The sequence below is a fragment of the Girardinichthys multiradiatus genome, chromosome 19, assembly GCF_021462225.1.
Source record: "Girardinichthys multiradiatus isolate DD_20200921_A chromosome 19, DD_fGirMul_XY1, whole genome shotgun sequence".
Lineage (NCBI taxonomy): Eukaryota > Metazoa > Chordata > Actinopteri > Cyprinodontiformes > Goodeidae > Girardinichthys > Girardinichthys multiradiatus.
Window position 1 is genome coordinate 30562059 of NC_061811.1, and position 23482 is coordinate 30585540.

The window sequence follows — 23482 nt, forward strand, 5'->3', positions numbered from 1 at the left end:
TCTATGATCTTATTTTCCCCACTGCCGTATTCTTGCCTTATTATTTTCAGAAGAGCAAAAAATCTATCAAAACATTCAAAATTAGCCAAATCTTTATTAATTATCAAATAAAAAAGTGTTTTTCTTCAGACCAAGCATACTGCTACTGGGAAAGGTCATTTCATTTAAATCTTTATGTCTGTTATGCAACTTACTGTCATGTATTTACCTCAGTAAAACTGCAGCCTGCATTCCCTTCAGTTCAGCCCCTTCGTGGATAAAAGTTTAATTGCGTTTAAGTTTAACAAAAAATGTGTTTTATTTTTGCAGTCATGTTATTATTCCGTCTTATTTTAGAGATACATGTCAATTCCAGTTACAATTATGATTGGAATTACAAACTGGCTGCTATAGCTTTAGCTTCCTTACAAACAATGAAACAAAATGGACTAATAGTTTTAAATGGACCTTGAACATGCAACTAGGAGTTGAAGTGGCTCTTTAGGGTGATTTATCCAACTTATGCTCCGGTTTTGTGTGACTCTTCTGGAGACGACTGCAAGAAGTCAAACTGTGCTACAAGGCCCCTCACTGTCCTCACTGTCCCATAGTCCCCCGCCTGCAGCTGGTGCATGGTTTTCCTGCTGCTGAGCAAGCACAGGTCTGAGGAGATAAAGCAACAAGTAAAAGTTTACATACACCCTCATGACCATAAATGCCACATCAGTTTTTGTATTGTAATGATGCATTTTAAGTGTTCGTTTTCCAGGAGGGGATGATGATACAACAGAAATGCAAGAATTTTTTCAATCTATTGTAAAAGTTTCTCAGATCAACAAAGGGTCAAAATTATACATTCATGCTCAAATACATATAGTCCCATTAATATTTGTCCCACAGTCGGTCACACTACTATTGGTTTTGTGTAATCCACCAGTACAGCAGCATGATGCTCCCACTACCATGCTTGACAGTTGATAGCATATGATAGCATCACCATGACTTGGTTAAACTTTGTTCTTGTCATTGAGCTCAAACTTTTTTTTTCTCCTTTTCTCCTCTGACTATAAAATGTGCTCCAGAAGGCACTTGGTTTTTCCATGTGTGCAAATTACAGTCAAGCTTGAAGTATTTGGTTTTTCAGCAGTGCTATTTTCTTGTTTAGGACACTGACCATGTAAAATGTACTTTACCTTAGACAGCGTCACTGGTTTTGGAGAAGTTTCTAGTTGATGGCAGTTTTGAGTCTTGGTGGCTCCTAGGCTGTTCCTGATACATCTGACCAATTATCATTCATACAGAAGGGTTGTTTGGGTCATATGTTTGAATTTGGACAAATTAAAACTGTTTTTGGAGTGGAAAAAGCATTCTAACATACGGCCAATGGAAAGCGCTGACCTCTGCTATGCATAAAATTTGTGAATTATAATTAAAAGCATGGTCTTTTCCAGGTAATCAATCTTGAATTCATTTTTAAATTTTAAAAATCTGCCAATTTTTCACAAGAATAGTAAAAACAATCCATCCGGATTGACACCAGAAGCTGTTATTAAGGTGCAACTTGCTAAAGAACATTTATCTGAACATTAGTGGGGGGTGCATGTATTATTTGTATATTTTGTTTGTCAGAGAAAGTTTACAAAACATTCAAACTTTTGTACACCTTTGTATTATTGGTTCATCCTGGAAAAGGAACGGTTCAAATACGTCAATTAAAACCCTAAATTAAAGGTTCCAGGCCATGACGACCACAGCACTTCATGTGGCAAATGAAGTCAATTGTGTCAGTTATCACAGACGTTACCTCAGGTTTTTCCTGCTGGGATTGAAAGCTTGGACGTTGTGCCTCACTGGAGCTGGAACTGGTATGAAACCAGGTCTGTTGTCTCTTTCTGGAGTTGAATCGATCTGCTGCACAAAGTCATTTTTAGTTAAAGAACAGGAAGACGGAGTGCCCAAGATAGAGGGCACTTTGTGTGAAGATGCTTTGATGAAAACTATAAGAAAAGCAGAAGTGTCACCTAGGTTTGTTTCAGAGTTTAAATGCATTTGTTTTTGAAAAAGTCTGAATTTGTTTGCTGTTTATCTGTTTGCCACCTGGGGAAGCCAATTCAACACAATCTCCATTCATCCATTATCTGCTCCTTCTTGCAGAGGAGGGGTGCAGCCAGGAGTTGAACCCAAGACCTTCTTGCTGTCAGGCAGTGCTAACCCCTCTTTCACCATTTAACCCACAACTGAGGGCGTTGCTTAAAAGGATCCTCGTCTGTCTCACTGTCTCCCTGGCCAACATGTTTCCAAGGTGCCCCTGCTCCTACACACCTAAGTCAGATGATTGAATTGCCTTCCCAGCTTCGCCTCAAGTTCAAGTAAAAGCAGGGAAACATTTAAAATGTGCAGTATGGTGAGTCCTGAGGACCAAGGTTTGGGTCCAAAGATTTTGCACAGCTAAAATAAACTCCAATGGCCTGCTTTTATGCCAAGCTACAGAATTCTTTATAAATACAGTGCTGGGCAAATATATTCATGCACCTTGAACTTTCCACATTTTGTCACATTTTCATCAGAAGCATCAATATTGTGTATTGGGATGTTATGTAATAGACCAGCACACAGTAGGGCATAATTGTGAACTAGAAGTGAAATGATACGTAGTTTTTAAAACTTTGGACAAATATCTAGCTGGAGGATTTGGCTCCTGTTTGCTACAAGCAAGGTGGACACTGTAAACAAGTAGAAGAAGTTGCTCTGGTCAGATGAGTGAACTTTTTATCTACATGGTGGAAAACTAAAATTGCACATCTCTCTGAACACACCATCCTTATGTTGAAACCCGGTGGTGGCACCATCATGTTGTAGGGTTGCTTTTCTTCTGCAGGAAATGGAAAGCTGCTCAGAGTTAATGAGAAGATGGATGGAGCTAAACACAAGATAATCTTGGAAGAAAACCAGAACACTTGAGATTGGGGTGGAGGTTCACCTTCAAGCAGGACACGACCCTAAAATACAGCAGGAGCTAAACTGGAATGATTTTGATCAAAGCATACTCGTGTTAGAATGGCCCAGTCAAAGTCCAGACCTGAATTCAATTGAGAATCTGTAACAATATTTTTAAAACTTATGTTCATAGGTGCTCTCCATCCAGGCCTATTGAGCACTAGGCCTATAGAATGTGGAACAGTATCAGGATCTAGATGTGTAGAGCTGTTAAAAGTCAGACCCTAAAGGTCCTGCAGATGGCTCTACAAAGTATTGACTTGGAGGGGCTGAATACAAAACCACAGCACACCTTTCAGATTGTTTGTTGATAAAATTTTTAAAAATCTTGTATCATTTCCCTTCCAAAATACATATAATACACAAAAATTGTGAAAAGGGTCTATGGTTAAAAGTACTTTTGCAAGGCACCGCACAGAAAGTAGTTCCAAACAAACAAACAAACATTTAGATACCTGCTTAGATGGATCATCCCAGATGGGCCTGAAGGCACTTTTCAGATGTGGAGGAGGCGACCCTTTTCTCACGCTAACCAATCTCTTTCCAAAGGAGCTGATGAGACATGGCGTTGGTCCATCCACATATGGGCCTGCAGGGCTCCTAAGAGGAGGTCGAGGGGTGAATCTGGGAATCTGCCACCTCACACACACAGTTCTCCCTCTGGTTTCCACTGTGGAGTGCTGCTCTTGCTGCTGTCGGCTGTACGAGGGCTTCAGCAGCACCGGCACCTGGCTGTCTTCTTCATCATCATCATCTTCCCCACTGTTGGTGTCCATCATCATGTCTCTGCACAGGGTGCCGTCCGGGCTGCAGGAAGTGACGGAGGAGTAATCAAAGGCGGAGGTGTCATCGGGGTCCGTCTCGCAGCCTTCGAGGCTGGGGTTTGCATGAGGTGTCTCCACATCGTTGGTGGATTTCATCGTGGGGTGACTGAAGGTGCCCTGACCCGAGTCGCTGTTTTCTCCCCATCCTGTGGCATCTGGAGTGAGTAGGGAGCAGCACGCAGGACCGCAGTTGTGGGCTGGCTGACTCAGGGTGGCCTGGTCTCTTCTGAAGCTCTTCCTCCTCACCGGGCTGCATGACCAGCACTCTAGGCGCATCGAGTGACAGCCATCCACCCCGTTGGTGAGGGGAACATCTCTGTGAGAGGGAGACATGAAGTCACTTTAAAAAGGACTTTCAACAGGGAAATCACACCTTATGACATTAGTCTGGATTGTCAGAATCTCCAAACTAATACAAAACCATTAAGATATGGGTTTATGGCATGTTGCATGAAATAGCATCCTAACATATTTCTTCTGCTTGCAGGGGGAGAACCCTACCTCTGAGCAGCAGAGCTTGACTCCTCTCTTATCTGCTGTCTCCTTGTGCAGCAGTTTCCAGAGCATGCAGCGACTGCAGCATCACAAGGGGTGCTGTTCATGCGAGAAATAAAATTCCCAGCATCAAATTAGGACTAGCTTTTAAAATGATCAATTCAGAAATAAAGAATGTAATGAACTAGAAGTGAGAAATACATCAGAAAATCAGTTGCTTTTACAGAAAGAGATGAATTCATTTACGAAACAGAAGCACCCTTACAAAACATGTTTGGGCTACAGCTGCAGTTTTTTTCAGGGTGGAATGATCGTAAACAAATACCTTTAATGAATTTGAGTTTGCATGTTCTCCCTGTGCATGTGTGGGTTCTTTCCGGGTATTCTGGTTTCCTCCCACAGTCCAAAAACATGACTGTTAAGTTAATTGGTCTCTCTCAGCTGCCCTTTGGTGTGAATGGGTGGGTGCATGGTTGTTTGTCCTGTGTGTCTCTGTGTTGCCCTGCGATGGACTGGAGACCTGTCCAAGGTGTACCCCTCCTCTCACCCGTAGATGGCTGGAGAGAGGCACCAGCTCCCCCGCAACCCTGTACAGATAATGGTATGGAAAATGGATGGATGGTTGTTTTCCTGTCATGAACCCAGCTATGATTTATAATTAATACACTTACAATTGAGTCAAAGTGACTGGAGAAGTTGGATCTATCGTTTCCAAATCAAGTTTTGAAGTGTATTTGGACTCAGTGTCCTGCTGGAACTCCCTGCCTCAACCATCTGACCCAAACTGTCACCCTTAGATGAATGGAAATCGGTCAAGGGGTTCAAGAACAATCCTGGAATCACCAAAGCTGTAGCTAATCATGAACTGGAAGGTGTTTCTGGCCACAGAGAAGGTAGTTCAACATCACCGTGGAGTGAGAAGGTGCTGCCTGAGAAATGAGCCTGAAATTTGCAACTGGGCACGTAAAAAAGCCAAAAGCCTTATGCAAAAATATACTTCAGTCAGACGACACAAATACAGAACTATTTGGTCTCAAAGGCAAGTAAAATGTTGGAGGAGTCAAGGAGAGGCTTCCAGACCGAAGAGCAATGTACCAACTTACAAGAATGGTGGTGACAGTGTCATACTTTGGAGATACTTTGCTATGTTTAAAACCTGAATCAATGCAATTTAACCCAGTAATTTAAATGACTCTACCATTTTTGCAAAGAAGAGTGGTCCAATGTCCGGTCAGAATGATGCCAGGACCTTGGGTGTCAGCCACAAAAGTCATATGTTCATTCTTCAAGTTGTTAAGAGACATTTATCCAAATGTTTGTAGAAGTGTACATATTTGAGCCTCTATATGTAATCTTGACCATGTCAAGATTAAAGAAAATCCACACTAAACTCAGGCTTGTGTACCCATATGTTTTTTTTAAGATATATGATGTATTATCATTCCACCCTAGAAAAAGAATAGTCTGAAAACATCAACAACATCCCAAAATGAAAAACATTTATGGCGATGGTGTAAGGAAACTTTTTAACAGACTGCTGGAGATAGGCACCAGCTCCCCCGTGACCCACTATGGAATAAGCGGTAGAAAATGACTGACTGACTGTACAAAACTATTAAATATCTCATGTGCTGCATATGACTCTTCAGTTATACTTTCTTACCTTTGCCCAGCTCCTTCGTCTTCCTCCCATCGAACATCCTCCTCCAAGATTGCATGACAACGGGACAAAATGCTCCTCAGAGCTCGCTCAGACCCCAACAAGAGGCTGCAGTCAGGATGCTCCTTACCAGTCCACTGCAACAGGTTCTTCAATAGAAATACAAAGTTAACAAAATGAGTCAGTGAGTTCTGAGATATATGACATTTTATTCATCACTGCAAATACAGTAACATGCAAAAGTCCTTTTTATATTCTGCAGCATTACGACCACAAACTCTAATCTGTAAAACATGGTGGTGGCAGCATCATGGTGTGGAGATCTTTTTCTTCAGCAGCTCCACAATGTATAGAATCAGGGGGGCTGAACAGAATTGCTCAAAATATGAAAACCATACATCCTTTTCCTTCCACCACACAATTATGCTCAACAATGTATCGATATATGACATAAAGTACCAATAAAATGCAGTGAAGTTAAAATTTTAATATTGTCTCACTCACTATGGCAGCTATTAACTCACCTGGATGTGACTCAGGTAGCTGTGGATGCGAGCAACAGGAGCCAACAGCAAAGAGAGCAGTTTTATTTCCTCTCTCTCCATCTGGCCCATCTGTGAGAATCATCAGAAAGCTGCAAACATGGTCTCCTAATAGTAACATTTCAGTGAAAAGTCGGCACATTGCAACATGTACCAGCATTCGGTGACTTTTCCCTTGCTGATTCAGCCTGCTGAACTCAAGTGAGAGGAATGATGCCAGGGTTGTCGTGTATCCGAGGTACATATCTAGAAAAGCTGTCTGGACAGCCAAAGTCAGAGTAAATATCAAGTGGCCTGCCACCCGTTATTCACAATAATGGGCTGAAATAACAGAAACTGATTAAAAAAGGGGAAGGAACTGACGTCATTTTGGCCAATAAGCTGCACCAGGATGTCTCCAACCAAAGATTTCCAGTGTTCAGCAGATAACCTCTCCTGCAGGGTGTTCCTGAAGAGCACATGTCGCTGCAGGAGCTGCTCCACAAACTTCACATACGTCTGACTGGATAATGTGAAAGAAAAAAACTTCTCTGACTCAGGAAGATTCTAGTTACCCAATGCAGCAACTTTTTCTCCAGTTTTTACATTGTTTTAACTGAGGTGACACTCACTGTGGCTCCACAGTCATCTGGTGAGCTGGTGGCGTTTTGTACTTGTCATACAGCTGGTTTAGGCTGGAGACATATTCCCACTCAGAGTGCAGGAGCTGCATTGCCACCTGATGTCGGGCATCTGCAGAACCAGAAATGGAATTCTGCATTGATGTTGAAATATTAAATTTTTTTTATCATACAACAGTTTATTCACTTTGAACATTAAATAAATTCAGAGGCGGCCGCCTGAGCCATAAACTGCTGCTTAAGGCCATCAAGCAAGCAGAGGGCGCCCAAGAGTGCTTGGATACTCAGAAAATACAGTGCCTTGCGAAAGTATTCAGCCCCTTTGAACTTTTCAACCTTTTGCCACATTTCAGGCTTCAAACATAAAGATATGAAAACCTAATTTTTTGTGAAGAATCAACAAGTGGGAGACAATCGTGAAATGGAATGAAATTTATTAGATGTGTCAAACTTTTTTAACAAATAAATAACTGAAAAGTGGGGCGTGCAATATTATTTGGCCCCTTTACTTTCAGTGCAGCAAACTCACTCCAGACGTTCAGTGAGGATCTCTGAATGATCCAATGTTGTCCCAAATGACTGATGATGATAAATAGAATCCACCTGTGTGTAATCAAGTCTCCGTATAAATGCACCTGCTCTGTGATAGTCTCAGGGTTCTGTTCAAAGCCCAGAGAGCATCATGAAGACCAAGGAACACACCAGGCAGGTCCGAGATACTGTTGTGGAGAAGTTTAAAGCCAGATTTGGATACAAAAAGATTTCCCAAGCTTTAAACATCCCAAGGAGCACTGTGCAAGCAATCATATTGAAATGGAAGGAGTATCAGACCACTGCAAATCTACCAAGACCCGGCCGTCCCTCTAAACTTTCATCTCGAACAAGGAGAAGACTGATCAGAGATGCAGCCAAGAGGCCCATGATCACTCTGGATGAACTGCAGAGATCTACAGCTGAGGTGGGAGAGTCTGTCCATAGGACAACAATCAGTCGTACACTGCACACATCTGGCCTTTATGGAAGAGTGGCAAGAAGAAAGCCATTTCTCAAAGATATCCATAAAAAGTCTCGTTTAACGTTTGCCACAAGCCACCTGGGAGACACACCAAACATGTGGAAGAAGGTGCTCTGGTCAGATGAAACCAAAATCGAACTGTTTGGTCACAATGCAAAACGATATGTTTGGTGTAAAAGCAACACAGCTCATCACCCTGAACACACTATCCCCACTGTCAAACATGGTGGTGGCAGCATCATGGTTTGGGCCTGCTTTTCATCAGCAGGGACAGGGAAGATGGTCAAAATTGATGGGAAGATGGATGGGGCCAAATACAGGACCATTCTGGAAGAAACGCGTTGGAGTCTGCAAGAGACCTGAGACTGGGATGGAGATTTATCTTCCAACAAGACAATGATCCAAAACATAAAACCAAATCTACAATGGAATGGTTCACAAATAAATGTATCCAAGTGTTGGAATGGTCAAGTCAAAGTCCAGACCTGAATCCAATCGAGAATCTGTGGAAAGAGCTGAAGACTGCTGTTCACGAACGCTCTCCATCCAATCTCACTGAGCTCGAGCTGTTTTGCAAGAAAGAATGGGCAAGAATTTCAGTCTCTTGATGTGCAAAACTGATAGAGACAAACCCCAAGCGACTTGCAGCTGTAATTGCAGCAAAGGGTGGCGCTACAAAGTATTAATGCAAGGGGGCCGAATAATATTGCAAAACCCACTTTTCAGTTTTTTATTTGTTAAAAAAGTTTGACACATTCAATAAATTTCATTCCACTTCACGATTGTGTCCCACTTGTTGATTCTTCACAAAAAATTTGAATTTATATCTTTGTTCAAGTTCAAGGGGGGCGAATACTTTCGCAAGGCACTGTATATCTCAAAACATAAAATTCGTAGTTTATCTAGAATGGGCCTCCATTTGAAGGTTTATGAATAAAAATATTTTTTAATAATAATTCAGTATTTAAAAAAATGCCAAATTTACTGTAATTAAACAATCTTTCTTGTCTAGCCATGTTAACAGGTATGATTTATTGTGTGCTGTGCAATCATTTCTGTCCCTTAAGTCTGTACTGGAGCACACTGTAAATTAGTCAGGCAATAAATTGCCATTTTCTGTGGTTGCTTGTAAGCTCAACCAATTAAATTAGCCCCTCCTTCCTCACTAAGTTTGCATTGAAACCCTGTATTGACAAAATGAGTACATACCCTTATCTAAAGAATTTATTTGCTGGAATTTATTAAATAAATAACATGAGTGGAAAATGGAAGGGTCAATCAAACCACATTCATTGTTAACTGACAAATACACCATAAATCTAAGGGGGAAACAAATGCACAAACAAATGATTAAGCATGACCTCCTACTGTGGATCTGTGCTGGAAGTGGGACCCCAAATAAACTTTTGCTTAGGGCCAAATACAGATTTATTCCAGCTCTGGTTAAACTAATGGTTCAGTGCTTTTTATCCCCCTGAAAAAGCTTTGAAAGGTAAAAACAATTGTTCCAAATGGACTAGAATGCTTTAGAACCTCTCATACGTGTGGGCTGACCTGTTTCTTCACTTAGTCCAGCTTTTAGACCGTGAAGAAAGCAGTGAAGGAGCAGTTTCCCTCTGGACAGGCAGGCTGATGGAGGAGCCGAACACTTGCAAACACTCTGGTCACCGACTGGCTCTGCTGGATCGCTGGAGAGACACAGTAGACATATGGTGAGGGATTCCTCAGCTAGTTTGACACGTTTCTCTATGCTAACAAATATTACACATGTTGGGTTGCTAGGTGCATTTAATCAATCTGATCAGCCTGAAAACATTTCAAACTTAAAACCCACACAGGTTTCCTATTTATATTGGTTCTTTAAGGCAAATGTACATTTTGCCTCTTTGGTCATTTAAATCAAAGCTGGTTATTACATTATAATATTAGCTATAAATAGTGAATACGGAACACATTGAAACTATGTGCAATATGTTTTGAGAAGATAAACTCTGTCAAGATTAAATCACATTGTCACAATCATTTCATGAGAGGAGGTTATTCCAGCTTTACTGGCAACAGTGTATTAAAGAGACAGTTGAGAATTTTTTTTGTGGGTTCTGTTAAAAGGTTATAAGCAGCTAATATCCTACATGTAGCAATCAACTCTTTATTCACCAGGCTGAAGCTAACGGCTAGTACAAGGGACCAAAGCGAACTTTTATCGTCTCAAAAACGATATAGCGTGTTTTGCAAATGTTATCTTATGAACCTTTCACCGTTATAACGTTTGGTGATCTGTGGATGACTGGTGTGACAGACCGCCATTTCAGCTCTCTCCTGCACCATAACGACAGTAAATCATGTCCTTAGCTATAAACTAGTGCTTTCTAGTGAATGCTACTGAATGCAAAAAAAGGATGATCCCACCAAATGGGAGCCAGTTGAGATGGCATGTTGGGTTATAGAGTTATGTGCCAGTGATGCTGTTAAACCGTGCCTCTTATTTCAATTCATCTTGTCTCTGGTAAACCATCCCCACTTCATGACAGGTCCTTTTCCGTGCTTCACAGTGGGAACCACTTATTCAGGCACATTGCATTCACCTTTCCTCCCAAACACCAAGACTGAGTACAGACTGTATACATGGTAAATGGACTGAACTTATATAGCACTTTTTCCAGTCATACAGACCGCTCAAAGCGCTTTACACTAGAGCCACATTCACCCAATTGCACACACTAACGCTCACACATTCATACACCGATACGCAGATCGGTAGGCAACTTGAGGTTAAGTGCCTTGCCCAGGGGCACATCGACATATGGCAGGAGGAAGCTGGAATCAAACCCACAACTACTGAGCCACAGTCGCCTCGCCTACATAGATAGCTCTGTATCATGTCTTTAGTATACTGACACATTTGTGTAATAAATATCTGAGAACATTTAGCTTAGTGGACTCTTACCATAATATCAGAACCATGTTCAAAATGCAAACGCAACGCCTGTATGAATATCTGTTCTTCTCAGCCAGAGTAAAATGTCTGGTTTCTTATTTGTCCAGCTACACAGTTAAGACTGCACCTTTCTCTTTGTTTGGACAGTTTGGAGCTCTTCCCTTCCTGCTCAGGCCCACGTTTGTTGTTGTAGAGCTGCACAATTTGACACCTCAGCACTCCAAGTTCTTCCTATTGGATGACAAAGCACCATGTCTCAGTTTACCTTTATATTCCAGAGCCAGTGTTGCTTGACAGTCAAACAGTGACCCATATTGCTGTGTGTTGGACTGCTTGATTGTGTCTCACCCTCAGCGACTCGACCAGAGCCTCCATTCGGAAAGCTTTCTTCTGGCAGCTCCTTCTGTTCTCCTCCAGTTCCTCCCGCAGGTGCGAGTCTCCGTGCTGGATCTGACTGAGCTCCAGCAGGGCACTGGTAAAGCCCGTTTTTAGTTCTGTGACCATGCATTGTAACTAAAGAGATTCACAGTAAACAATGATATGATATCATAGTGCCTTGCAAAAGTATTCACATCCCTTGATATTTTTTAAAAATGGTTCATATTAAAACCACAACCTTTTAATACATGGTATAGGATTTTTACATGAAAGACCAGCACAAAGTAGTTTATAATACTGAAGTGAAAAGAAAATGAAACATGGCTTTATTTTACAAATAAAAATCTAATACAATAAGGTGTGCATGTCTATTCAGATTTCCGCTAAATAAAATACAGTAAACCAACTGCTTTCAGGATCATACAGCTGTACAATTACTATTACAGCTATTCTGTGAAGCCCTGAGAGGTTTGTTGGAGAACATCAGTGAATTAACAGCAGCATGAAGACTACAGAGAGAAGTATAAACCGGGGATATATTATAAAACAATATCTCAAGCTTTGAACATCTCTCAGAGCACGGGCCACTCCTTCAGAATGGGAAGACCTACTAAGAAAGGGCCACTGAAAGAAGTCAAGATGCCAATAGTGACTCTGGAGGAGCTGCAGAGATCCACAGCTCAGGTAGAAAATCTGCTGACAAAACAACTATTAATCCTGCACTCCACAAATTAAGAAAGCCATAGTTAAAAGGTAGTCAATGGAAGCCCCGCTCACAGTTTGCCACGAGCCACGTAGAAGACACGGCATGGAGAAGAAGGTGCTCTGGTCAGAACAAATTAATATTGACCCTTTCGGGCTATGTGCAAAATGTTGTGTGGCAGAAAACTAGCTCATCAACATGAACACGCTATCACCATGTTGAAACGTAGTGGTGGCAGCATCATGATGTGGAGGTGCTTTTTTTCAGCAAGGACAGGAAAACTGGTCAGACTTGCTTGGAAAATGGATGGAGCTAAATACGGGACAATCCTGGAAGAAAACCTGCTTCATATGTCAGAAACAGCCCAGTCAAAAGTCCAGACTTAAATCTAACTGTGAAATGGTGAGTTGAAAGTTGACGTCTCCATCCAATCTGACTGAAAATCTCTCTAGATGTGCAAAGCCGGTTGAGACATACTCTGAAACACTTGCAGGTGTTGTTACAGTTAAAGGTGGTTCTACAAAGAAAAATGCATTTTCACCTTTCTATGTCTAGTGAAAAAGATTGAAAACCATATTTAATTTCCTTCCACATAACAATTATAAATATATTTGTGATTGTCTATCCAATAAAATACATTGAATTTTGTGGTGTTAATTTGAAAAAATGAAGAAAAGTTAAAGTGGCATCAATAATTGTGCACACTGGACTGGAAATATCTACTCTCCCTGATAATAATAATAAAATAATTGGAAGGCTTTAACGCATTAGTCTCTTTAATTAAACCAAGCTTGCTGATGACAGAAATTTACCTTTGAGATTTCAGTGACGAGCTCTGCCTCTTGAGGCTTCATGACCTGTGCAGAGAGAGACACAAACAAGCCTGTTTGCAAACACTCAGTGAGTAATGAGCACAAACTCTGCAGCCCATAAGATCAGTCTGCTTTTCCAAGAGTCAGAAGGAAACCCTGCAACTGTTTTTAAATCCTTTATATTTTAAAAAGTGAATTCGGTTTTTATTTTTGTCTTTTGTACTTGTTTGTCTGTGTTACCTGTTCAGATGTTGCTCCTGCCAGCAGCCCCTCTGCTAAGGAAGTGGTGAGCCAGCCAAAAGAGCTCAGCCCTGCAGGGGGGATTGCTGCAGGAGCCAAGATCCCTCCTTATATATCTGCTAACAGAAGGATGGCCAGGGATCAGAAAAATAGATAAAATACAATGAAATGAAATGAAAAAGGCTATATTCAAAAGATGTATTGCTTAAATATGTGTTAAAACAGAATTCAGCAAAAACACAGGTAAGGTTTTAATTTATCAAAGCATTTTTTTTGTATGATACACTAAAGGTAATACTTTTTAAATCTTAGAAAAATCGTTATTATAATGTCAATCACATGCAAACATCCAGCTATCTATAAAGAAAACATATAAAAACAACTTGTGTTGGAAAAGGAGCTTGAATACACTCACCTGACTTAATTTTCTGTAAAAAAATTTGCATACGGCCCTGGAATCCTTAGAAAGTCTGTTTTCCCTTTCCCTGTGGAAAACCTTGCTTTGTGTCATTTGCAGTGTTGAAAGGCTCGTGTTGCTCTTTGTGCTGCTCCGTGTCCACAGCAGATCTCCTCCTGTGAGGAAGCAGCCCTTGTAGATGCCTCAGAGGAAGGAATGTAACAGGAGGCAAAGCACATTGCAAATAAGTGCACTGAAAGTCCCTGTACATGTGGTTAAATGGAGTTTCAACACATTATATGTTATTATTTTGCTGTCCACAATTTTATTATTTTCAGAGGTCTGGTAAATGGAACTAAAAACTAGACTTTATAGTGCCTGGCAAAATTATTCATACCTATTTTTCTACATTTTGTCACCTTACATTCACAAACTTCAATGTATTTTATTGGGATTTTAAGTAACAGACCAACACAAAGTAGAACATGATTGTGATGTGTAAGTAAAAGGATGTGGGGTTTTGAACTATTTTTACTAATTAAAATCTGAGAGATTTGATGTGCATTTGTATTCAGCCCCCCGTGAGTAAATACCTTTGAAGTACTCCCTTTCAGTGCAATCACAGCTTCAAGTCTGTTGAGGTACGTCTCCAACAGGTTTGCACATCTAGAGACTGAACATTTAATTCTTCTTTGTAGAATAACTCAAGCTCAGTCAGGTTTGATGAAGAGCATCTCTGAACATCAACTATCGTGTTCCCACAGATCAGATTCTCAATGTGATTTAGGTCTGGACTTTGACTAGGACATTCTAACAAATTAATGCATTTTGATCTAAAGCATTCCAGTATAGCTCTGTGGCTGTTTTTGGGTTTTTTATAGCTTTTCGTCCAAAATTGTCCTGCATTTAGCTCGATATCATCAACTTTGACCAGTTTCCCTGTCCCCTGCTAAAGAAAGGAAGATGCCAAAAATATAGGAAAAAAAACTATATTCTTTTTCTTCTTTTTATAATCTTTACTGGACTAGAAATATAAAGCAAAGGCTGATTGCGTCACATTTTCAGTATTCGTTTCACTCCGCCCATCCTTATTGGCTCTGCAGAGTAAATCGAACGCCACATTGGGCTTTTGTCATGACGTGGTAGGCGGGGTTAACCGTCAGCTCTTAAATCTGATTGGATTGTAGCCTTTTGAATTGATTATTAAACTGGCTGTCAAAACACGGGACAAGAAGAGAGCAAAGAAGGTGCAGAATAAACAAAAAATATATTTGTTTGCTTTTAAGGATTCCTGTATGAATAATTATTTTACTAATTACAATTAAACGTTTTTATATGATGTATGACTCAAAGAGCTAACGTTAGCATGTAACAACCGTCTGTTTTAACTGAACACTTTCAGGTGTCTGAAGAAATGAGGACGACTGAGTTTGACTCTTCTTCTGATGACGATGAGGTGGAAGAAGAGCAACATACTCCGCTCCACGTTAGCTGGTATATTAAACAAAACACGCAAAAGTATTCATCATCCTTGAAGTTTTTGTTACAGCCACAAACTGGTGAATGTTCAGTTATTTTATGTGACAGGCCGAGACAAAGCAGGCTTTGATTGTGCAGTGGAAGCACAATGATTCATGGTTTACAAGATTTTAAAAAAGTAAAAGTCTGAGGAGTGTCCCTTGCATTTCTAGAATTGCGCCGCTCAAGGTAGCAGCAGGTTGGAGTAGCTGTTATTTTTCATTCTGATTCATTCTTTTTAAAAACTCAAATTCCTCTTGTGGTGGATAAAAAAGGAATTTCTTGGACGGTTATCCTCTCTGGTATCAGATACTGTGCAGATGGAGGCATTTTTGCTGATACTCTTTTACTTTTGGACAATTGTTATGATGCATCACCATAGCAGCAAGGTGTTTTTTTTTTTTTTTACAACCGGGAGCAGCTGATTAATATCTCAAATAATACTTCAACTACAACCCTAAATCCCTGATAAATTGAAAAGGAGGCAATGTGGATGCAGAGCAGGAGCTAAGAGCAGAGAGAGAAGGAGGAAGTTCAAACCATCTCTTCCATCGATTATGATGGGCAATGTGAGATTGTTGGGAAACAAGTTGGATGAACTCCAAGCCCTACAAAGGATCCAGCCAGAGTATCAGCAATGCAGTATTATGTGTTTCACTGAGACATGGCTGCAGGATCATATCCCTGACTCCAGCATCTCTCTGTCAGGCTTACTGAACATATGAGCAGACAGATATTTAAAAAGGAAGGGCAAATGCAAAGTGGCAGTACTTGTGAACAACAGATGGTGTAATCCAGGACATGTTACTGTGAAATGTCGTCTTTGCAGTCCAGATGTTGAACTGTTAGCAGTAAGTTTTCATCCATATTATTTACCCGGAGAGTTCACCAGTGTTGTTTTGGCAACAGTTTACGTTCCACCTTCCGCTGTTGCCGACACTGCATGTGATTTCATCAGCTCAGTTGTTGCTATGCTACAGACACAACACCCTATTATGTTTGTGGCAACTTCTGGTGATTTTAACCACGCTTCACTCTCTGCTGCACTTCCAACGTTTCAACAGTTTGTCAGCTGCTCTACCAGAGAAAACAAAATGGTGTATTTTATGCAAATGTCAAGGACTCGTACATCTCTTACAGCAAGACCTCCTCTAGGTAAATCAATTCAATTTAAAAATACTTTATTAATCCCAAAGGGAAATTAAATGTTGTCATAGCTCATATTATGAAGGTTTCTTCAAAGAGCCGTTGTAGATGCTGATGGCTGTGGGCAGGAAGGATCTCCTGTAGCGCTTCTTCTGACAGCAGATCTAAAGAAGCCTCTGACTGAAGACACTGTTGTTGTAGGACAGTCTCATGAAGAGGATGCTCAGGGTGCTCCATAATGTTCTTCTTTTTATGAAGAATCCTTCTTTGTACAATGATCTGACTACCTGGTTAGACTCACAACCCTTCAGTCTCACAAACTGTGGTCTGTTTGTCAGGTAGTCTTTGATCCAGGAGATTGTTGAGGCCTCCACCTGAGTCTTCTGGAGTTTCTGACAAAGCAAATCAGGTTGGAGTGTGTTAAATGCACTGGAGAAATCAAAGAACATGATCCTCACAGTGCTGCTGGCTTTGTCCAGATGACAATGGGTTTGTTGAAGCAGGTGTATGATGGCATCTTCAACTCCAACTCCACAGCGATAAGCAAACTGAAGGGGGTCCTGATGGTTTACTGTTTGCTTACTCAGGTGGGCCAACAGGAGTCTCTCTAGGACCTTCATGATGTGAGATGTCAGGGCAACAGGTCTATAGTCATTGAGGACTGATGGGTGAGTTTTCTTTGGTACCGGAACAAGACAGGAGGTCTTCCACAACACCAGAACCTTCTTCTGGGCCAAGCTAAGGTTGAAGAGGTGCTGCAGAATCCCACAGAGCTGCTCTGCAAAGCCCTTCAGGACTCTAGGGCTGACATGATCTGGACCTGCAGCCTTGTTCTGGTTCAGTCTCTCCAGTTGCATCTTCACTTGACTTCTTGAGACACACTGGTGGAAGGGGGAAGCAAAGGAAGCATCAGCATCTTCTGATATGGTTGAAGGCAAACATGTAGAAGCAGAAGGGTCTAGGGCTGAGGTGGAAGATAAAAAATGTGAGGTGTTACTGGACAGCTGTGGGTCAAAGGAGGATGGGATGTCTGTTTGGCTGTGAGCAGGAGAGGAGGATGCGAAGCTTGTTTCTGAACTGAACCTATTGAAGAATAAGTTCAGTTCATTGGCTCTGTCCAGACCCATCGGTCTGATCATCCTTCTGCTTGAAGCCTGTGATCTTCTTCATCCCTGTCCACACATCTCTGATATTGTTTTACTGGAGCTTGCTCTCCAGCTTCTTCTTGTACACCTCCTTGCTGTCTCTTATCTTGACTTTAAGTTGCTTCTGTAAACTCCTCAATAATTCTCTGTCTCCCTCTCTGAAGGCTCTATTTTCTTGTTAAGCAGGTCCTTCAGGTCACTGGTGATCCAAGGTTTGTTATTGGGGAAGCATCTCACGGTTCTGGTGGGGATGATGTTATCCACACAGAAGTTTATATAGTTGGTTACACACTCAGTCATGGCGTTGATGTCCTCTCCATGTGGTTGGTGCAGTGCGTCCCAGTCTGTAGCCTCAAAGCAACCTTGCAGAGCTTCTTCAGCTTCCTGTGACCATTTTCTCACAGTCCTCTTTATTGCAGGTTGCCTCTGAACAAGGGGCTTATATTTCGAGCAGAGAAAAACAAGATTGTGATCTGATTTGCCTAGAGGAGGTCTTGCTGTAGAGATGTATGAGTTCTTGACATTTGCATAAAACAAATCCAATGTTTTGTTTTCTCTGGTAGAGCAGCTGACAAACTGTTGAAACGTTGGAAGTGTAGCAGAGAGTGAAGCATGGTTAAAATCACCAGATATTGCCACAAACGCATTGGGATGTTGTGTCTGTAGCTTAGCAACAACTGAGCTGATGGCATCACATGCAGTGTCGGCAACAGCGGAAGGTGGAACATAAACTGTTGCCAAAATAACACTGGTGAACTCTCTGGGTAAATAATCAGTCAGAGGCTTCTTCAGATCTGCTGTAAGACGGAGCGCTACAGGAGATCCTTCCTGCCCACAGCCATCAGCATCTATAACGGCTCTTTGAAGAAACCTGCAGAATATGAGCTACAACAACATTTAATTTCCCTTTCGGATTAATAAACCAATTTTGAATTGCATTGAATCTGTACTCAGCCCCTCTGGATCAATACTTTGTAGACTCCATTTTTACTGCATTTACAGTTTTACAGTGTTTTAGAGGATATCTCTACCATCTGAAAGTTTTGCCCATACTTATTTGCGAACTGGAAGGTGAGCATTTGTGAACATCGATTTTTAACTCAATTTCTCAATTGGATGTAGGTTTTGGCTTTGACTAGGCCATTCTAGCACACGATTTTACTTCGACCCTAAAAATTCCCAGCTACTTCTGGCTGAATGTTTGTGTTGATGTGTTGTTGTTCATCCATCTTCCCATCAACTTCCTCATCCCTGCTGAAGAAAAGCACCCCTACCTCATAATGTTGCCACCACCATGTTTTAACGTGGGCATGGTGTGTTCAGGGTAATGTGCAGTGTTTGTTTTCTGTCCCACATAGTATACTGCTTGTAGCCCAAAAACATCAATTTTGGTCTGATCTAAGCACCAATCTTCCACATTGTGGCAAACAGGACTTCTTAAGGCTTTCTTTAGGCACAAGTTTTCGTCTTTCCTCTGATCACCCCTTGGGACATTATTTTAGTATTGGTTTTATTTTAGGGTAAGAATAAAAAGCTGCAGAATAAAGGGGGCCATTTATCATATGTCATCATATGTCATTTGTTGTTTACTTGACAATTCCGTCCTAATTTTTGTTGGTCTATCACATAATGACTTCATAAAATGTATTGAAGTTTGTGGTTATAATATGACAACTTGTGGAAAAACTCAAGGGAAATTGGTACTTTTGTAAGAAACTGAGCTTCATTCTTCACCATGTTTATACATCATGCTCATGTAATGATTCTACTGGGTTTTAGGTTACCTCTCTCTGTAGTTGAGTGCTCACAGTACCTTGGAATATGTGCACTGCCAGGTAAAATCATGTTAATCTGAAAAGCTTATTTTTACTGAACATATTTGGACAAAGAATGTTTTTGTTATAATAATTTTTTTTTTCCAGGTTGCAAATATAAAGATATCCGCAGGTCTCTGCAGAGAGATGTTGGTAAGGCAGATTTGAGGAATCTCTGCTCAGCTGTGAAAAATAAAAAAAATACATTAATCCCTAGAGTCAAATCCCATGTTTAATTTAATAAAATGTATTTTATTCTGATAATCTTATTGACAGCCTTCACAATCTTTAATCTTTAAACTAGAAAATGACTGATAAATATGTTTAAAAAAACCTGCTCATCCCTTCTTGTTATTAGATGAGCTAAAGAACCAGGGGGTGCAGGATCTATTTGTTTTCTGCACTAGAGGGGAACTTAACAAATACAGAGTCCCCTCCCTCCTGGAGGTCTACGAGCAACACGGCTTCACAGTTCACCACACGCCTTTCCCCGACGGCGACGTCCCTGAGCTGGAGCAGTGCTGTCAGATCCTGGCGGAGCTGCAGGTCTGCCTTCAGAGAAACAGGAGGACGCTGATCCAGTGAGTGAAATCGACACAGACGGGTTAAATTAGGGATAACAGGGTTAACATAATAAATTAGGGATAATGGGGATAACATGATATGAGCGTAATATGACTTGCTCAGACAGGTAAAGTTCTGCAGAGAATAAAAATATTTGCCTGGGGCTGATTTGACTCTTATTGTTTTCCCACAAATATTTTCCACCTTTCTGAAGAGTGATTGGAAAAAAAACTTAACAAATAACACAAAGGAAAAGACGGACTTAAAGAATGCTATCATACACAATCTTTAGATGTTCTAGGTAGCCGCCAGTATGTATATTTTATTTATATTGCACCTTTTTACAAAGCAAAAAAAAAATCATTACATTAAAACATGTTGAAAAAGAAAGAAAAAAGCATTAAATGATACTGTTAAAACATATTTAGAATAATTTAGAAAAATACCTTTAGCTGCATTTTAAATAAGACTTGTAAAAACAAAGGAAGCTCGTTCCTAAGTTGAGATGCATCACTCTGGAAATTGTGATCGTAATATAGGAAGGAGGATTTTAAAATGAATTCTAAAAGCAGGAGGTAACTCGTGGAAAGACGTTGAAGCAGGAGAGATGTGAGCTCCTCTGTTGGTTCCAGGTAAGAGTCTTGCTGCAGAGTTTTGGACCAACTGAAGATGACCCATGGCTTTTGTTTTTGCTGATCCATGTGAAAAGTCTGTCAAAATAGTCTAGATTAGAGGAAATAAAAGCGTGAACAGCCATCTTAAGTTCCTGTTCAGTCATCAACCGTCATAGTCTGGGCATATTTCTAAAATGATAAATACAGGGGCCTAAAAGGGACATTTGATTGGCTGTAAAACAGCACCACCATTTCTTACATTTTGGTTTGACTGCAGAGTTCAAAAGTCCAGCCTGTTGCCTGATCAGAGGATCATGTTCTCCAGGGCAATGATCAGACATTCTTTCTTCTCGGAGTTTAATTGAAGGGAGTTATATTTTTTATTATCCATTTCTTTTAGGCACAGGAACAGCTTTCAACAATTAATTCCCTTCTTGATCCATCAAAGGTTGACAATAAAACTAACATGCAACTGTGCCTCAAAATGCTGGTAGAGCCAGAAGGCCTACTTCGGGTCTTCTGCTGTCTTCGGGTCACCACAGGTACCATAACAGACATTCTCCACTTGAGCACTGAATTGACTTTTTCTTTTACTTCCCTCCTGCAGCTGCTACGGAGGCCTGGGGCGGTCTGCTTTAAGTAAGGATGGTCTACTTTATGAGATGATCTCATTTAGTTTAAGGTCATTTCTGTAACCCACAGCTGTTGTCTCCCACTCAGTCGCTGCCTGCTTGCTGCTCCAGCTCTCATTGACAATGACGGCCAACAAAGCCATCGAGATCCTCAGAGAGCACAGAGGAGGAGGAGCAATACAAACAGTGAAGGTGAGACTGGATATACAGGTCCTTCTCAAAAAATTAGCATATTGTGATAAAGTTAATTATTTTCCATAATGTCATGATGAAAATTTAACATTCATATATTTTAGATTCATTGCACACTAACTGAAATATTTCAGGTCTTTTATTGTCTTAATACGGATGATTTTGGCATACAGCTCATGAAAACCCAAAATTCCTATCTCACAAAATTAGCATATTTCATCCGACCAATAAAAGAAAAGTGTTTTTAATACAAAAAACGTCAACCTTCAAATAATCATGTACAGTTATTAACTCAATACTTGGTCGGGAATCCTTTGGCAGAAATGACTGCTTCAATGCGGCGTGGCATGGAGGCAATCAGCCTGTGGCACTGCTGAGGTCTTATGGAGGCCCAGGATGCTTCGATAGCGGCCTTTAGCTCATCCAGAGTGTTGGGTCTTGAGTCTCTCAACGTTCTCTTCACAATATCGCAAAGATTCTCTATGGGGTTCAGGTCAGGAGAGTTGGCAGGCCAATTGAGCACAGTGATACCATGGTCAGTAAACCATTTACCAGTGGTTTTGGCACTGTGAGCAGGTGCCAGGTCGTGCTGAAAAATGAAATCTTCATCTCCATAAAGCTTTTCAGCAGATGGAAGCATGAAGTGCTCCAAAATCTCCTGATAGCTAGCTGCATTGACCCTGCCCTTGATAAAACACAGTGGACCAACACCAGCAGCTGACACGGCACCCCAGACCATCACTGACTGTGGGTACTTGACACTGGACTTCTGGCATTTTGGCATTTCCTTCTCCCCAGTCTTCCTCCAGACTCTGGCACCTTGATTTCTGAATTACATGCAGAATTTGCTTTCATCCGAAAAAAGTACTTTGGACCACTGAGCAACAGTCCAGTGCTGCTTCTCTGTAGCCCAGGTCAGGTGCTTCTGCCGCTGTTTCTGGTTCAAAAGTGGCTTGACCTGGGGAATGCGACACCTGTAGCCCATTTCCTGCACACGCCTGTGCACGGTGGCTCTGGATGTTTCTACTCCAGACTCAGTCCACTGCTTCCGCAGGTCCCCCAAGGTCTGGAATCGGCCCTTCTCCACAATCTTCCTCAGGGTCCAGTCACCTCTTCTCGTTGTGCAGCGTTTTCTGCCACACTTTTTCCTTCCCACAGACTTCCCACTGAGGTGCCTTGATACAGCACTCTGGGAACAGCCTATTCGTTCAGAAATTTCTTTCTGTGTCTTACCCTCTTGCTTGAGGGTGTCAATAGTGGCCTTCTGGACAGCAGTCAGGTCGGCAGTCTTACCCATGATTGGGGTTTTGAGTGATGAACCAGGCTGGGAGTTTTAAAGGCCTCAGGAATCTTTTGCAGGTGTTTAGAGTTAACTCGTTGATTCAGATGATTAGGTTCATAGCTCGTTTAGAGACCCTTTTAATGATATGCTAATTTTGTGAGATAGGAATTTTGGATTTTCATGAGCCGTATGACAAAATCATCCGTATTAAGACAATAAAAGACCTGAAATATTTCAGTTAGTGTGCAATGAATCTAAAATATATGAATGTTAAATTTTCATCATGACATTATGGAAAATAATGAACTTTATCACAATATGCTAATATTTTGAGAAGGACCTGTAAATGATTGGGTTTATAAAATCGTTTGCATACATGACTCTGTCTTTTGAATGTTTTTTTGCAGCAATACAACTTTCTTCACGAGTTTCGGGAGAAGTATACCGCCTATAAAGAGAGCAGAGAGGCGTCCACAGAGCGATCTGTGTCTCGGTGATTCTGGTTTAGTTCTTTGGATCATGGAAAAAAATCTCTTTAGACATTTGCATTAACTTCTCTTCGTGTGGGATTTTTAACTCTACAACTGCTGCAAAATTCAAATTCAAAAGAATCATATATTGCTTCCTTTGAGCTTTTAAATAAGCCAAGATGTTTGATCTGGATATTCGTTTGGGTTACATGCAAGATATTGCTGTGTTCTTTTGATCAAATCTTTAAAAAATGTAAGCCTTTCTTTGTAAAAATAAAAATGTGAAGTATCTGTGGTGCGACTTCCAAAGAACTGGACCAGCTGTCTTTGACTAAACCTTAGATATGAAGATATTTCTTGGGCAAAATGGACTTATATACTTATCAAAATTTAAAGTCACAGAAACAAAATTCTTTAGAAAGATTTTCTAATGGCTGGATAATCTTCTAAAAGCAACTTTTGTATTTATTTAATAATCTATGGGTAAACCGTAGTTTAAAATACT

The 23482-nt window shown here is 40.9% G+C and overlaps 2 protein-coding genes across 5 annotated transcripts; one reads left to right on the plus strand and one right to left on the minus strand.

Annotated features, from left to right (window-relative positions):
• Positions 1 to 74: 74 nt before the first annotated feature.
• Positions 75 to 13804, minus strand: LOC124855237. Of its 3 annotated transcripts, none has more exons than XM_047344941.1 (15): positions 13619 to 13804; positions 13204 to 13319; positions 12964 to 13008; positions 11419 to 11583; positions 11198 to 11301; positions 9687 to 9820; positions 7109 to 7229; positions 6861 to 6999; positions 6652 to 6756; positions 6480 to 6569; positions 5959 to 6104; positions 4302 to 4394; positions 3432 to 4116; positions 1784 to 1887; positions 75 to 642 (listed from the first exon to the last, which is right to left on the minus strand). In XM_047344941.1, the coding sequence occupies exons 3-15, from the start codon at positions 13003 to 13005 to the stop codon at positions 546 to 548; spliced, it is 2025 nt and encodes a 674-aa protein (XP_047200897.1). In that variant the 5' UTR covers positions 13006 to 13008; positions 13204 to 13319; positions 13619 to 13804; the 3' UTR covers positions 75 to 545. The 3 variants fall into 3 exon arrangements, with proteins under 3 accessions (XP_047200897.1, XP_047200895.1, XP_047200896.1); XM_047344939.1 differs by having other exon boundaries at positions 1784 to 1890; positions 13619 to 13803; XM_047344940.1 differs by having other exon boundaries at positions 1784 to 1890; positions 13204 to 13322; positions 13619 to 13803.
• Positions 13805 to 14730: 926 nt separating this feature from the next.
• cdkn3 (cyclin-dependent kinase inhibitor 3) lies at positions 14731 to 23289 on the plus strand. 2 transcript variants are annotated; one of them, XM_047345545.1, is made up of 8 exons: positions 14731 to 14847; positions 15003 to 15094; positions 19189 to 19244; positions 19332 to 19376; positions 19582 to 19804; positions 21009 to 21040; positions 21122 to 21225; positions 22915 to 23289. In XM_047345545.1, the coding sequence occupies exons 2-8, from the start codon at positions 15015 to 15017 to the stop codon at positions 23002 to 23004; spliced, it is 630 nt and encodes a 209-aa protein (XP_047201501.1). In that variant the 5' UTR covers positions 14731 to 14847; positions 15003 to 15014; the 3' UTR covers positions 23005 to 23289. The 2 variants fall into 2 exon arrangements, with proteins under 2 accessions (XP_047201501.1, XP_047201502.1); XM_047345546.1 differs by lacking the exon at positions 14731 to 14847 and adding an exon at positions 14867 to 14893.
• The last annotated feature ends 193 nt before the right edge of the window (positions 23290 to 23482 follow it).

Bases quoted from the DNA above. Each gene is read 5' to 3' on its own strand.
- LOC124855237 (XM_047344939.1), bottom strand. From the start codon at position 13,005: ATGAAGCCTCAAGAGGCAGAGCTCGTCACTGAAATCTCAAAG. The intron at 7,000-7,108 runs GTGAGTGTCACC...CACATTATCCAG, and splicing joins CAGATGACTGTGGAGCCACA to TCAGACGTATGTGAAGTTTG. The intron at 6,105-6,479 runs GTGAGTTAATAG...TTTCTATTGAAG, and splicing joins GCTACCTGAGTCACATCCAG to AACCTGTTGCAGTGGACTGG.
- cdkn3 (XM_047345545.1), top strand. From the start codon at position 15,015: ATGAGGACGACTGAGTTTGACTCTTCTTCTGATGACGATGAGGTGGAA. The intron at 15,095-19,188 runs GTATATTAAACA...ACTGGGTTTTAG, and splicing joins ACTCCGCTCCACGTTAGCTG to GTTACCTCTCTCTGTAGTTG. The intron at 19,805-21,008 runs GTGAGTGAAATC...TCCCTCCTGCAG, and splicing joins AACAGGAGGACGCTGATCCA to CTGCTACGGAGGCCTGGGGC.